Here is a 13,308-nt window from a genome sequence, read left to right on the forward strand (position 1 = left end):
TACATTAATTTAAATCAAAGCTAGTTTCTTAATCCTAAAATAATGATTGAGTTGATAATGGTCAATACTTTCAGACAGTACATTTTGTTAAAATGACTCAGATACTGAAACTTTACCTGTTTTTTTTTAAAGTAATGTGATTTCAAAGAAAATTTAACAACAGACAATTCTCAATTCAAAGGTGGGCAACATAACACAACATTAGCCAGTAAAAATTTCATATACAATTTCATCTGTATACATACCTTAGCTTGTTGCTCTTTCTTCAGCTGTTGTTTCTTGAAGTCTCTCTGATATGAGGTAATTATACGTCTCAAACGAGTGTTCATCTCGGATACAGTTGGGAAAGGTAATTTTCCATCTTCTGTCTCCTGACCGTCTTTAGCCACCGTCGCAGGTGTCATACGTTTCGGCGTGGAAGCTGCGTCAGAAGCGCACAATAGAGATTCATCGTCCTCATCATCTTTCAATATACTCGACTCATCCATGTCATCACTGTCAACCAAAATATAATATCAATCAACACCAATTAACATGCTCATTCAGTTCATATAACATCATATATGTAATCTAAACAAAACATTTCTAGAAATCTATATGAAAATATTTTTTTTCATTATTGCTTTGTCAGCTATATTGCTATCTTTCTTTATATTCCTCAGGGATATGAGAACATTTTGTACTCATAAAGCGGCTGGGACAATTAAGTCTACCAGCTACACACTCTCAGTATTAGCATGGTACCTCATCATTGGAATATAAACAATTTCTTTACATACTGCCATCTTGTTAATTCACTAACTAGCTCTAAGAAGCGGAGAAATGAAATCTTTTAACTAAATGCAAGTAATAAGGTCTATTAATTATACTGTTTTATATTTATGTTTTCAACATTCCTCAGGGATAATGAGAACGTTCTGTACTCAAAGAGCGGCTGGGACAATTAAGTCTACCAGCGACACACTCTCAGTATTAGCATGGTACCTCATCATTGGAATAAAAACAATTCTTTACATACTGCCATCTCGTTAATAGGCTTGTTAACATAGAGATATGAAATAAACCAACTCTCCAATTCATTTCACAGTTTAAATTTTCAACATTCCTCAGGGATAATGAGAATATTTTGTACTCAAAGAGAGGCTGGGACAATTAAGTCTACCAGCGACACACTCTCAGTATTAGCATGGTACCTCATCACTGGAATGCCGATTTCCGATATCAGAAAATTTTCATAAAATTTAGTAATAAACATGTATAAAAACTTATCAATAACATGAGAGCAATCTGTAAATTACACTTACACATCATTATCGTCATCATCTTTCATTTCTGCCGCAAGGGCAGCATTGTCAGGGGGTCCACATCTCTCGAGGAAGACCAGCATGGGATCCTGTCTCATCAAGTTATACTTCTCATACCCGTGCTTGTATACTCCAACAAGAAGAGACTTGTCAGAAAGTTCGTCCCACCAGAATGCCGGCGGTTCACTGTCGGCAATAGGTGCCGATAATGATATATCCCTGTAATAAAACAATTAGTTTTCTAATCAGAAATAGCCAAAAATTATCCCTGACCTGGTTTTAAACAACACATAACCCATCTTAATATGTCATATGCTGCGGTTCAGATCTGAATACTGTTTTAAAGTTATCCGCCCATTGCCAAGCTCCTAGATAAAATTTCTGGCATGGGTTAAACGAACAGAAACACCAGTCGAATACGCAAAAATAGTGTCATAAATCTATCATATGCTAGCAAAAAAGAAATGGTCATATTTCGTGTTCAAGCAAAGATCAAGCATAAATAATACAAGAGCGATCAGTAATCACATGTGTCGCCTCATGATGGCCAATTTCATGTTGGGACAAATTTTGTGACAGACGGACAGACAGACGGACAGTGCACAACTAGACTTGGTACTGATCATTCCTGTAAAGTTTGGATAAAATTGCACCAGTAGTTTATGAGGAGTAGTCCGGACAAGCTTTTGCGTATCTGGCAACACAAAGAAAAAAACACCTTTTTATCAAAGGGCCATAACTCGGCCAAAAATCATTCAACCGGAAAACCCGTGCAATATGCGCAAGGACTTGAGCTACAGATCAATCCTGTAAAGTTTCATTGAAATTGCATTAGTGGTATAAGAGAAGTAGTCCGGACAAACTTTAAAATTAAAAATTATTAAAGGGCCATAACTCTGACAAAAATCATTGAACCGGAAAATGCTGACAATATGCACAACTAGACTTGGTACTGATCATTCCTGTAAAGTTTGGATGAAATTGCACCAGTAGTTTATGAGGAGTAGTCCGGACAAGCTTTTGTGTATCTGGCAACACACAGAAAAAAACACCTTTTTGTCAAAGGGCCATAACTCGGCCAAAAATCATTCAACCGGAAAACCCGTGCAATATGCGCAAGGACTTGAGCTACAGATCAATCCTGTGAAGTTTCATTGAAATTGCATTAGTGGTATAAGAGAAGTAGTCCGGACAAACTTTAAAATTAAAAATTATTAAAGGGCCATAACTCTGACAAAAATCATTGAACTGGAAAATGCTGACAATATGCACAACTAGACTTGGTACTGATCATTCCTGTAAAGTTTGCATGAAATTGCACCAGTAGTTTATGAGCAGTAGTCCGGACAAGTTTTGTGACGGACGGACGGACAGACAGACAGACGACAGACGACGGAGAAGTGATCCCTATATGTCGCCACTACTCCGTAGAGGCGACACAATAAGGAGCAAACTTATCAGTAAAATAATGATGTATTCAACATACCTGACATGTTTTCCCTGATCAATCTGGTCCACAGCATCACCCAATACTTCATGCTTCAGGTAAAACAAAGTTCGAACCCTCAGTAATACCCTGAATAGCAAAAATAAACTCATACATTATAACAAATACAAAGACATTCCACAGAAAACTTTGGACATCTAATACATGTTTATACATTTTATCACATTCATTGGGTGTTATACATGTCACTGTCCTCACTCTAAGAACCCAAAGGATCATGTTACAAAAGGAAAGTAATAAATCTAAGCAAAATCTTTTTATAAACTAATTTTTAGGAATTTAAATCAAGAAGGGATAAAGGCAGTGTACTTAATTTATACCAATTTATTTTAGTTTGATGTGTCGGATGCTATGAGCTTATTGAAACACTTAAAATCAATTCCTGGAACCGACCAGTACTATGGAATGAGTGTAAAGATTCTTGCTCAGAGAACAACTTGTCCTTTGTTGGGTTTGAACCCACAGAGCCAGTAATCCTTAGATAACTAGTCCAACATGTTAACCACTCGGGCCACACTGCCACTCTTAAGGCAATACATTTGTATATCATTTAAACATGCATACTGTTACAAAAAAATTTACATCTTTTCATATTCTATGGTCTTTAAAAATAACAATCAGAACCTTCATGTGTTCTAAAAGTCAACATTTCTATATAAAGCCTAAAACTTCCACTGATGTTCAAAGTTCAAACTTCTCCATAACTAAACACCTTTATACAAAAACAAAATAAAACTTACTTATTGGAATGTCTATGTATATGTCTTTTATAGGCATTTTTATTGTAAACAATATCTCTGTCCATTTTGATCCCTGCCTTTTCTATCTCCTCATTAGCATCAAAATGTACCTCCTGATCCCGAGCTTTCTTTCCTTTCCTTCCTCGTGGTACAGGGGCAGATAATCCTTTAAAATAAACATATCAATGTCTATAATAAACATAGTTAACAAAAATCTTGTATAGTTTTGCCTTTGCAGAAATTCATCTAGGACATCAACAAGAGCTGTCGGTAGGACAGCATGCTCGACTATTCTTAGTGCTTGATAGTAAAAAAATGCCTGATACAGTTACCTCCTCCTGTTTACAGGTTGGGGTCATGATGGTGAACAAGTGTGCAAAGTTTCAAAGCCATATGTCAGTGGACTTTGAAAATATTTGAACTATTACAAAAACTTTAACGTAAATTGTAAGTCGAAAAAGGGGCATAATTCTGTCAAAATGCTTGATAGAGTTACCTCCTCCTGTTTACAGGTTGGGGTCATGATGTTGAACAAGTGTGCAAAGTTTCAAAGCCATATGTCAATGGACTTTAAAAATATTTGAACTATTACAAAAACTTTAACGTAAATTCTAAGTCGAAAAAGGGGCATAATTCTGTCAAAATGCTTAATAGAGTTACCTCCTGCTGTCTACAGGTTGGGGTCATGATGTTGAACAAGTGTGCAAAGTTTCAAAGCCATATGTCAATGGACTTTCAAAATATTTGAACTATTACAAAAACTTTAACGTAAATTCTAAGTCGAAAAAGGGGCATAATTCTGTCAAAATGCTTGATAGAGTTACCTCCTCCTGTCTACAGGTTGGGGTCATGATGGTGAACAAGTGTGCAAAGTTTCAAAGCCATATGTCAATGGACTTTGCAAATATTTGAACTATTACAAAAACTTTAACGTAAATTCTAAGTCGAAAAAGGGGCATAATTCTGTCAAAATACTTGATAGAGTTACCTCCTCCTGTCTACAGGTTGGGGTCATGATGGTGAACAAGTGTGCAAAGTTTCAAAGCCATATGTCAATGGACTTTGAAAATATTTGAACTATTACAAAAACTTTAACGTAAATTGTAAGTCGAAAAAGGGGCATAATTCTGTCAAAATGCTTGATAGAGTTACCTCCTCCTGTCTACAGGTTGGGGTCATGATGGTGAACAAGTGTGCAAAGTTTCAAAGCCATATGTCAATGGACTTTGAAAATATTTGAACTATTACAAAAACTTTAACATAAGTGGTTACGCCGACGCCGACGCTCGGGTGACTGCAATAGCTCTACTTATTCTTATCGAATAGTCGAGCTAAAAGTGAAGGATTTGGTAAAAATACAACTGTACAAAAAACAATAGCTGTCGGTAGCACAGCTTGCTAATGACAGAATGTTTAACTATTCTCAGTACTTGATAGTAAGCCAAGAGCCTGGATAATGTAGAATTGTCTAAGTTTAAAAAGGACCATTATTCTGTCAAAATCTATGAGAGTTATCGGCCTTGGACAGTGACCTATTATGCCCTCAAGTGTGTGAAATTTCAACCCATTCCCTTCAGTAATTTTAGAGATACAAACTGACATGTAAAAACTTAACCAAAGTGTCCTGCCAACACTTTGTGAGTACAATAGCTTTCCCTATTCTTAGAAAAATAGTCCAACTAAAAATCTCATTATTCCCTAGTTGCAGAATTTTGTCTAATTTCAAACAATGAACAGAAGAATCAAGGCAAAAATGAAACTTCCTGAATGAAATGTAGATTGTTGCATGAGGTAAATATCAGATGATTTTTCACTACTGACAATAAGTTTATACACTTATATATGTTTACCAATGTACAAGAAACTAACCTGAATGGTTTTTAAGTCCACCCTCTTTTTCCTGTGATATGAGATCAGATATGAATTCTTTGATTCTTTCATCTCCTTTGTAATACTGTAGTCCATAAAGCAACTAAAACATACAAATTACAGTAATTTATCTCAATTCTAATTTAATCATACATTGGTTACTACGTGACAAACAATATAATATACCGTAACTGCTTGTTTTTTCTTTGACAATTTCATTAAAAGTAATAGTATTAAGTAAATACCTGCATAATGTCATGCTTACAATATAATATGCACAAGCAAGACTTCTTTTAAAAGCAATCACAAAGTATTGTATCTCGTTAGATATTCTAAATCTGTACTTTCTAATAAAACATAGAGGTGTATTTGTTTATTCAAATTAACATAAAATTTGAAGTTTGTGAATTTAACAAAATTACTGGAACATGATTTATGTTTTTATAACAAATAATACTTTTGTAAAAAGATGGCTGACAAGTGTCAAAAACTTACAATCGCCTTGGCAACATTCTCCACATCCTTCTCCTCCATTGGTCGCTTAAATCTTGAATGAGCCAAAATATCCGACCATCTACCCCAACTGAAAACAAATGACAACATACTAAAACACTGGAAATTCATAATTAAGATAAAGATATAAAACATATCATAACTTGGGTGAAATTGGGCAACAAATTTATTTAAACAATAGTAGATTTATCAAGAAAACAAGCAACATTGGCACTTTACTTGAGATTCCATCATTTTAATCAGTAACACTTGCAGCAAATGACTAGCATCAAAGTCAGATACCAATAAATGCAGTTAGGAAATAACAGACATATTTTGACTTACCCATAATGCAACAATCCTTTCTCAACTTTGAACAGTTCCGATCGACCATACCCGGTACCGGCAGGTTTGGCACGGTGCCGTTCCTTCTCAAAGTCTTCATCATCATCCCCTCTTCTTCCTCGTCGACCTTTCTTACCTACGTAAATATACAAATTGAAAGATAACAACTGTTTTATTGGGACTGATAATTCTATTAATAAGTCCATCTTATTTTTTAATTCAACTTATATTTTTACATTAATTCAACCAAGTTAATCAAGCATAAAATCCTCATAACATCTACAGTTATAGTAAAGTGTTATATAACCTGGAACTTTTGATCTTTCCATTTTGATCTTTCCATCAGTAGATATTTGAAGTCTTTCTTTCACACCAATGATATTAACAAAATCTTTACAAGGTATCAATGTATTTTCGATTCATAAACTTTTTTAAAAGTAGTTTTTCAATTTTATTTATTTTCCTGCGTAATTTTGAAATCTTGTAGAACAGATGTAGAAATATAAAACAGAAAACATTTACCTTTATTACTACCGTCCTCATCTGAGTCACTTTCAGAGCCGAGATCTGACATGTTGGCTAAGCTGTCATTGTTACCATAGCGAGCTGTTCGCTTACGTACACGAGGCTCGTCAACAATTAACTCTCGCTGTAAAACCAGAATATATATATAATCTTAATACACCTGCAGCATGTTTTTGCAAAATATATCCAACGTCAGTGTTTCTTACTTGACAATTTTAACATTTTCCAGAACTGGGAGAAGATATAATACACAGACACAGAAGTTAAATCAGCATAACTCTTATCATCATTGCAAAATAACTGTTTAAATGTTTGTTTATGCACTATAGTTTTTTTATAGCTTTTTATTTTATGTGATCTTTTTAAGTGAAATAATGCGTTCTATCCATAAAATTAAATTGATAACACTTGCAGCATACTAATCACTGTGCAAGTGATATAGCTTAGCCAGACCCTTTTTTTTTTCATTTTTCATTATTGTTTTTAAATCAAATGATATGTCATCTGTTTTTTAAAAAAAAAACCCATGTTAGCATGGTTATATTCAAATTCACCTTGCATCTTAAAATTCTTGTTTTAACTTAATCATTCTTTTAAATTCTCAAATTATTTCAAAATCTGTTTTAAAATAAAATAAAAACTTTTTTTGGCATACAGTATTATGTTGAGCACTTACAGTATCAAGCATTTCTGTATCAACATCAGCTTTCTTCGCCCATTTCTGCCAGAATTCAGGGTCATTGATATCAATATCATCTCTATTCGATGTCACTGAGAAACTTGCCTGAAAAAAAACAAAAAAACAGTTATTTACCCTATAAACTCTAAAAATTTACTAAAAATTATCTCCAAAATGCTTCAAGTTCTATGATTTTATGTACGTATATAGGATCAAGGATGAACCTATATAGACTTCAAGGAACACTGGAAGATTTACTATTTTGCCCCTTAACATGACTGTATATATCAAAATGAAATAATATCTTTTTGTTAAAATGGCCTTAAAACAATATTCAGTTAATCATTTCAAAAGCTTGTTATTAACAGTTTACCTTTGAGAAAGTAGAGCCTTTTCCTTCACTTTCTATCTGTATAACTTGAGTTCTGCCTTTCAAAATCTGCTCGATATCTTCCTCACAGAACTTGTCACCTGCGCTGTCGTCGTCCATTAAAGCACCATAGGCTCCTTTACGTAACAAATCCTCAATCTCACGCTTTGTCAATGCTTGTTGCTATAGTAACCAAAAAATACGATTAACTTAAATTTTCTCCAGTTATTTTATATACAATAATAGGGGCTACAAAATTAATTGTCGGTATTGCTCAGGTTGTCCCACAGCCTGTGCAGACAAGTAAAAATTTTCTAGACTTTAATATATAAATATCATAGACAAATTTAGAAATGCTTCAGATTAAAACGGACAAGCTAGTCAAAATCAGATTTTGCCGGGCCTGAATAAGCAACATGATCATTTTATGATCAGTCAAACAGTTTGACAAAACCCCCTCCCATTGAGATTTTACAGCAATGAAAAGTTCACATTATAGTCTTAAAACATCAGAAATAGTTAAGTTTATCTCCAACCTAATATTTAGTCAGAGTTGGATCTCTTATTTCATCATCTGATCCTTCAAAGCTATCACTTTTGTCCATTAATTCAACTTGTTAAATAATAATTTTAAATAGACCAAATTAAAACCAAAACATTTGTTCGCTCAATAAACTTTCACTTATTTGCCCAGATTATCTTTCTTTTCCCTTTACATTCATACAAAAGAACTGATTTTCATATTTAATTTATTTGTGTATTAATTTTTACATTCAAACACAACCAACCAAGATACAGTGTTAACTTCAAAAATGTCATTAAAATACAAGCATCAAAACAAAATCAGGAAAACTTTAAATAAAACTTACAGGGCTGAGTTTCTCGCCACCCATTGACTGCAGGACAGCTTTGTCTAGACCAAGTTTCATACTGGCTCTGTTAAACATCTCTCTCTCATACGAGTTACGCGTGATTAATCTATATACCTGTACCATCTTACTCTGTCCTATACGATGACATCGGGCCTGAGCCTGTTACAAAAACATTGTATTATATCATCAACTCACAAAAACAGATACATTCAAATAACTCAATATTCAGGGTATTACATATCAAAAATTAACATTAATATTTCTTTGAAAAAAAAAATTGATACACTTAACAAAGTAAATTTCCCATTTAATGCATAAATGTAGAAATAGACTTAACAAAGTTTCCCATTTAAAAAGTATGAATTAACAAAATGATTTTTCTGATATATAAAACAGTCCATCAGAAAGTATATATGGGTCTCAGTCAGTGAAAATAAAAAGAGTATCTCCAAAATGCTGTCAGAGTTGGATCTCTTATTTCATCATTCTGAGAAAAATATGTTATAAAGTCAAACAAAAACTGTAAAACAGTTAAAGTATAATGTATCTTCTCAAGCTTAAAATGGCTCATGCAAAAAAAACCAACAACAAATGGTACGAGGAAAAGTTAATCATACAATATTTACCTGTAAATCGTTCTGTGGATTCCAGTCAGAGTCGTATATAATGACAGTATCGGCAGCGGTCAAATTGATGCCCAGTCCTCCTGCCTTAGTACAGATGAGGAAAACGAACCTGTCTGAATCAGGCTTAGAGTACCTGTCAATGGCCTCTTGACGGAGATTTCCTCGGATACGCCCATCTAATCTCTCATATAGGTACCTGCAGACAAATAAACAACTTTCATTCATGAGCAAATGAACAATATATTCAGCAATAGGTAAACTTCAATGCAATACATTAAACATTGAAATATTACACAACAGCTAAACTCCAATGCAATACAATCAACATTTTTTTTTTTGACAAACATAACAAAAACATAAGCTGAAGATATTATTAGATAGCATTTGAAAAAGAACAAAACTCATGCATCACAAAGAAGTGATGTATTTTATCAGTCGTCTTGCAATACAGGACAATCATAGCAAGGTACAAGTACAAAGGTGCCCTTGTTTGTCATTTTTCTGGTTCCAAAATAACATAATTTATTACCGTCTTTACCAAATCTTTTTTAAAAATGACATTAAATTCTTGCTCTCCTATAGCAAAAGGTTAAAATATATCATTAATATCTTCAGCCTTACTTTTTATTAATGAGGTAGTCTTCAATGATATCTAGCACTCGGATCATCTGAGAGAAGATGAGAACTCTATGTCCGCCTTGTTTCAGTCTCGGCAACAGTTTGTCCAGCAATACAAACTTTCCCGATGCATGCACCAGGGCTTGGATATGTTCCGGCTCTCTGCCCTCCTTCATTCGTAGCTCAGATAAAATATTCTCCTCAGCACCTGTAAAAAATGTAGCCAATTTATTAATATTCAAAACTTATAACTCATCTCCACTATGATGTAACAAAATAAAAGTACATTATTTATCAGATAAAATTCATTTTCATTGTTGTTCTTCGGAATTTGTGTCACATCAAAACAACGAAGGCCAGATGGCGACTTTACTGAAGGAGGAAGACCAAGATGCATTATTTCAGGCACAAACAGGCATCTGAGTAGAACCACCAAAATTCTGTAAGCTAACTGGATAAAATGAAAGAATCCAAAGTCTCTGCCAGGATATGAACCTACAGCGGTGACAGGCAAGAAGTTTGAAGTCAACGGCCTTAACCACTCAGCTAGGGACACCTGTATTTTACTTCATTCAAAACTACAGATAAGTTTTGATATGTAAAAATGCTATAAGCTTACCATTGAGCAAGTACGGATGATTACAACATTTTCTTAATTCCATCATCGTATTTAGAAGACTAGGGACATTTGTAGAGTTAGCTCCCTTACATAGGTACGAGAAATTCTTCTCCAATATTGCACGATAATACTTCTTCTGTATGTTTGTTAACTCGACCTGTAATAATATAGGACATACCACATACATAAAAGTTACAAAAGCTATGATTTCTACAAATGAAGCAATACATCTTGATATTATTTTTAAGAAAGTTCAAACCTGCACCTTTTTGCACATTGTCTCATCATTATGAACATTTCTGCAAAATAGTATTATTTTCAGAATAACTACGACTATGGCTAATTTCTTAACAGATTTTTGTCTCATAACAATAAACAGCAAAGCAATCCCTGTAAAACCAGAAAAAATTTACAATATTTCCATGCATAAACATAATTTTTTAATGATAAACACTAAATTCATCTGAAATCAAGAAAATAAAATATTGCTCAAAACAAAAAAATGGGTCAAAGACAGAAAAGGCCGGGTTGCATTTGTACACCAAATATCATGAGGCTGTGATGTTACGAAAAAAAATTTCCATTGACCCATTAATGTAGAAAATTTAATTCAGTAGGTAAACAGGTAGTGGATTAGCTACACACCTAAAATCGAATCCCACAGTATGGGACCATGTGTCAATGCTGTATGCCAAATATCAAGAGGCTGTGATTAGTAGTTTCTGAAAAAAATGTTACGAAAATTTCCTACCATTGACCATTAATGTGAACAGGAAGTGGATGAGCCGCAGACTTGAAATCGAATCCCACAGTATGGGACCATGTGTCAATGCTGCATGCCAAATATCAAGAGGCTGTGATAAGTAGTTGCTGAGAAAACTGTTACCAAAATTTCCTACCATTGACCATTAATGTCGAAAAATCTAACTAATTTCACTAAGTGGATAAACAGGAAGTGAATGAGCGACAGACCTGAAATCAAATCCCACAGTATGGGACCATGTGTCAATGCTGTATGCCAAATATCAAGAGGCTGTGATAAGTAGTTGCTGAGAAAACTGTTACCAAAATTTCCTACCATTGACCATTAATGTCGAAAAATCTAACTAATTTCACTAAGTGGATAAACAGGAAGTGAATGAGCGACAGACCTGAAATCAAATCCCACAGTATGGGACCATGTGTCAATGCTGTATGCCAAATATCAAGAGGCTGTGATAAGAAGTTGCTGAGAAAACTGTTACGAAAATTTTTTCCCTGCCCGCCCGCCCGCCGCCCGACATTCACCATACTATAACCCGGGTTTGCACCTGTGCAACCCGGCCAAAAATGGTTAAATAATTCATTATTTCTCAAATCAGAAATTTATAATGATATCTCCAAGATACTGTCAGAGTTGGATCTCTTATTTCATCATTTTGAGTTATCTAAAACTATTTTATTCTCATATAAAGAATTAATTCTCAAATCAGAAAATATGAACTTTATCTCCAAGATACTGTCAGAGTTGGATCTCTTATTTCATCATTTTGTGAGAAAACAATTTATATATGTTTCATAAAAGTTATTAGAATAATTTTCTTCATTTTTATGTGTATAAGTTTAACATCACAATTCTCAAATCAGAAATTCTAAATGTTATCTCCAACATACAATCAGAGTTGGATCTCTTATTTCATCATTTTGTGAGAATAATTCATAAATTAATGCTTCATTAATTCCATTGAATAATTACATCGCATCATTTAGCACTACCCACATACTGCATAGACATTTTAATAATAAATATTTTATTCAACTATTCAAAGTACATGTACATTGTATATTCAAAGCAGAAATTTCTGAAGTCACCTCTCGCACACAGTTAGATCTCTTTATTTCATCATTTTCTGCTAACATACACTATTTTATCATAAATGGCGGATAATAATAATTTAGTACTATATAAGCAAATGACCATTCTCAAATCAGAAAATTATTTAGATTATCTCCAACTTAATGTCAGAGTTGGATCTCTTATTTCATCATTTTGAGAGAACAATATGTTTGTTCTTTCTATCTTTGGTTGTGTTCTATTTTAGCACCAATACCATAAAGGTCATATGGTAACATTCCATCTTTTATGGTGGAAGAAGACCTCAGGTGCCCTTCTGAACATTATTTCAGGCACAAAAGGACACCCGTTTAGAACCAATGACTTTCTTTAAGCTAGCCAGATAGTTTTTTCACAAGACAGAATCCAAAGTCTATAGCGGGATGCTTCAAACCTTAAGTAAAATCTTTGAAATATTCATTAATAAGAATACATACAAGGACATAATTCTCAAATCAGAAATTTTACGTGTTATATCTCCAATTTAATGTCAGAGTTGGATCTCTTATTTCATCATTTTGTGAGAACAACATGCTTTGTTCTATCAACAGAATCTTTGAAATGTTCATTAATTAGAATTAGAATAAAATACATTCAACATAATTCTCAAATCAGAAATTTCAAATGTTATCTCCAACTTGCTGTCAGAGTTGGATCTCTTATTTCATCATTTTGAGTTGTTCTTTCTATCTTTGGTTGTGTTTTATGTAGTACCAATGCTGTAAAGGTCATATGGCAACTTTCCAGCTTTTATGGTGGAGGAAGACTGTACATAATTCTCAAATCAGAAATTTATTTAGATTATCTCCAACTTAATGTCAGAGTTGGATCTCTTATTTCATCATTTTGAAACGGCTAGAAAATCTCCA

General features: G+C 33.7%; 1 protein-coding gene and 3 non-coding genes across 9 annotated transcripts in view; all 4 read right to left on the reverse strand.

The window, feature by feature from the left end:
* Nucleotides 1-13,308, reverse strand: part of LOC132757054 (chromodomain-helicase-DNA-binding protein 8-like) — a 54,917-nt gene that overhangs the window by 13,919 nt on the left and 27,690 nt on the right. For all 6 annotated transcript variants that reach the window (XM_060748235.1, XM_060748234.1, XM_060748237.1 and 3 more), the window contains 14 exons: nucleotides 10,567-10,723; nucleotides 9,951-10,155; nucleotides 9,330-9,525; nucleotides 8,701-8,862; nucleotides 7,835-8,014; nucleotides 7,459-7,566; nucleotides 6,780-6,906; nucleotides 6,258-6,393; nucleotides 5,916-6,003; nucleotides 5,421-5,523; nucleotides 3,552-3,717; nucleotides 2,791-2,880; nucleotides 1,305-1,523; nucleotides 246-495 (listed from right to left, as the gene is read on the reverse strand). In XM_060748235.1, the coding sequence (XP_060604218.1) occupies nucleotides 246-495; nucleotides 1,305-1,523; nucleotides 2,791-2,880; nucleotides 3,552-3,717; nucleotides 5,421-5,523; nucleotides 5,916-6,003; nucleotides 6,258-6,393; nucleotides 6,780-6,906; nucleotides 7,459-7,566; nucleotides 7,835-8,014; nucleotides 8,701-8,862; nucleotides 9,330-9,525; nucleotides 9,951-10,155; nucleotides 10,567-10,723 (2,187 nt within the window). The remainder of the gene's footprint in view (nucleotides 1-245; nucleotides 496-1,304; nucleotides 1,524-2,790; nucleotides 2,881-3,551; nucleotides 3,718-5,420; nucleotides 5,524-5,915; nucleotides 6,004-6,257; nucleotides 6,394-6,779; nucleotides 6,907-7,458; nucleotides 7,567-7,834; nucleotides 8,015-8,700; nucleotides 8,863-9,329; nucleotides 9,526-9,950; nucleotides 10,156-10,566; nucleotides 10,724-13,308) is intronic.
* On the reverse strand, nucleotides 654-757 carry LOC132757072 (small nucleolar RNA U6-53/MBII-28). The gene has a single exon (XR_009629404.1). It is a non-coding gene; the product is annotated as a small nucleolar RNA U6-53/MBII-28 (small nucleolar RNA).
* On the reverse strand, nucleotides 893-997 carry LOC132757070 (small nucleolar RNA U6-53/MBII-28). The gene has a single exon (XR_009629402.1). It is a non-coding gene; the product is annotated as a small nucleolar RNA U6-53/MBII-28 (small nucleolar RNA).
* LOC132757068 (small nucleolar RNA U6-53/MBII-28) lies at nucleotides 1,102-1,206 on the reverse strand. The gene has a single exon (XR_009629400.1). It is a non-coding gene; the product is annotated as a small nucleolar RNA U6-53/MBII-28 (small nucleolar RNA).

Source organism: Ruditapes philippinarum, unplaced genomic scaffold (assembly GCF_026571515.1).
Source record: "Ruditapes philippinarum isolate M1 unplaced genomic scaffold, ASM2657151v2 ctg109_1_1_1_1, whole genome shotgun sequence".
NCBI lineage: Eukaryota > Metazoa > Mollusca > Bivalvia > Venerida > Veneridae > Ruditapes > Ruditapes philippinarum.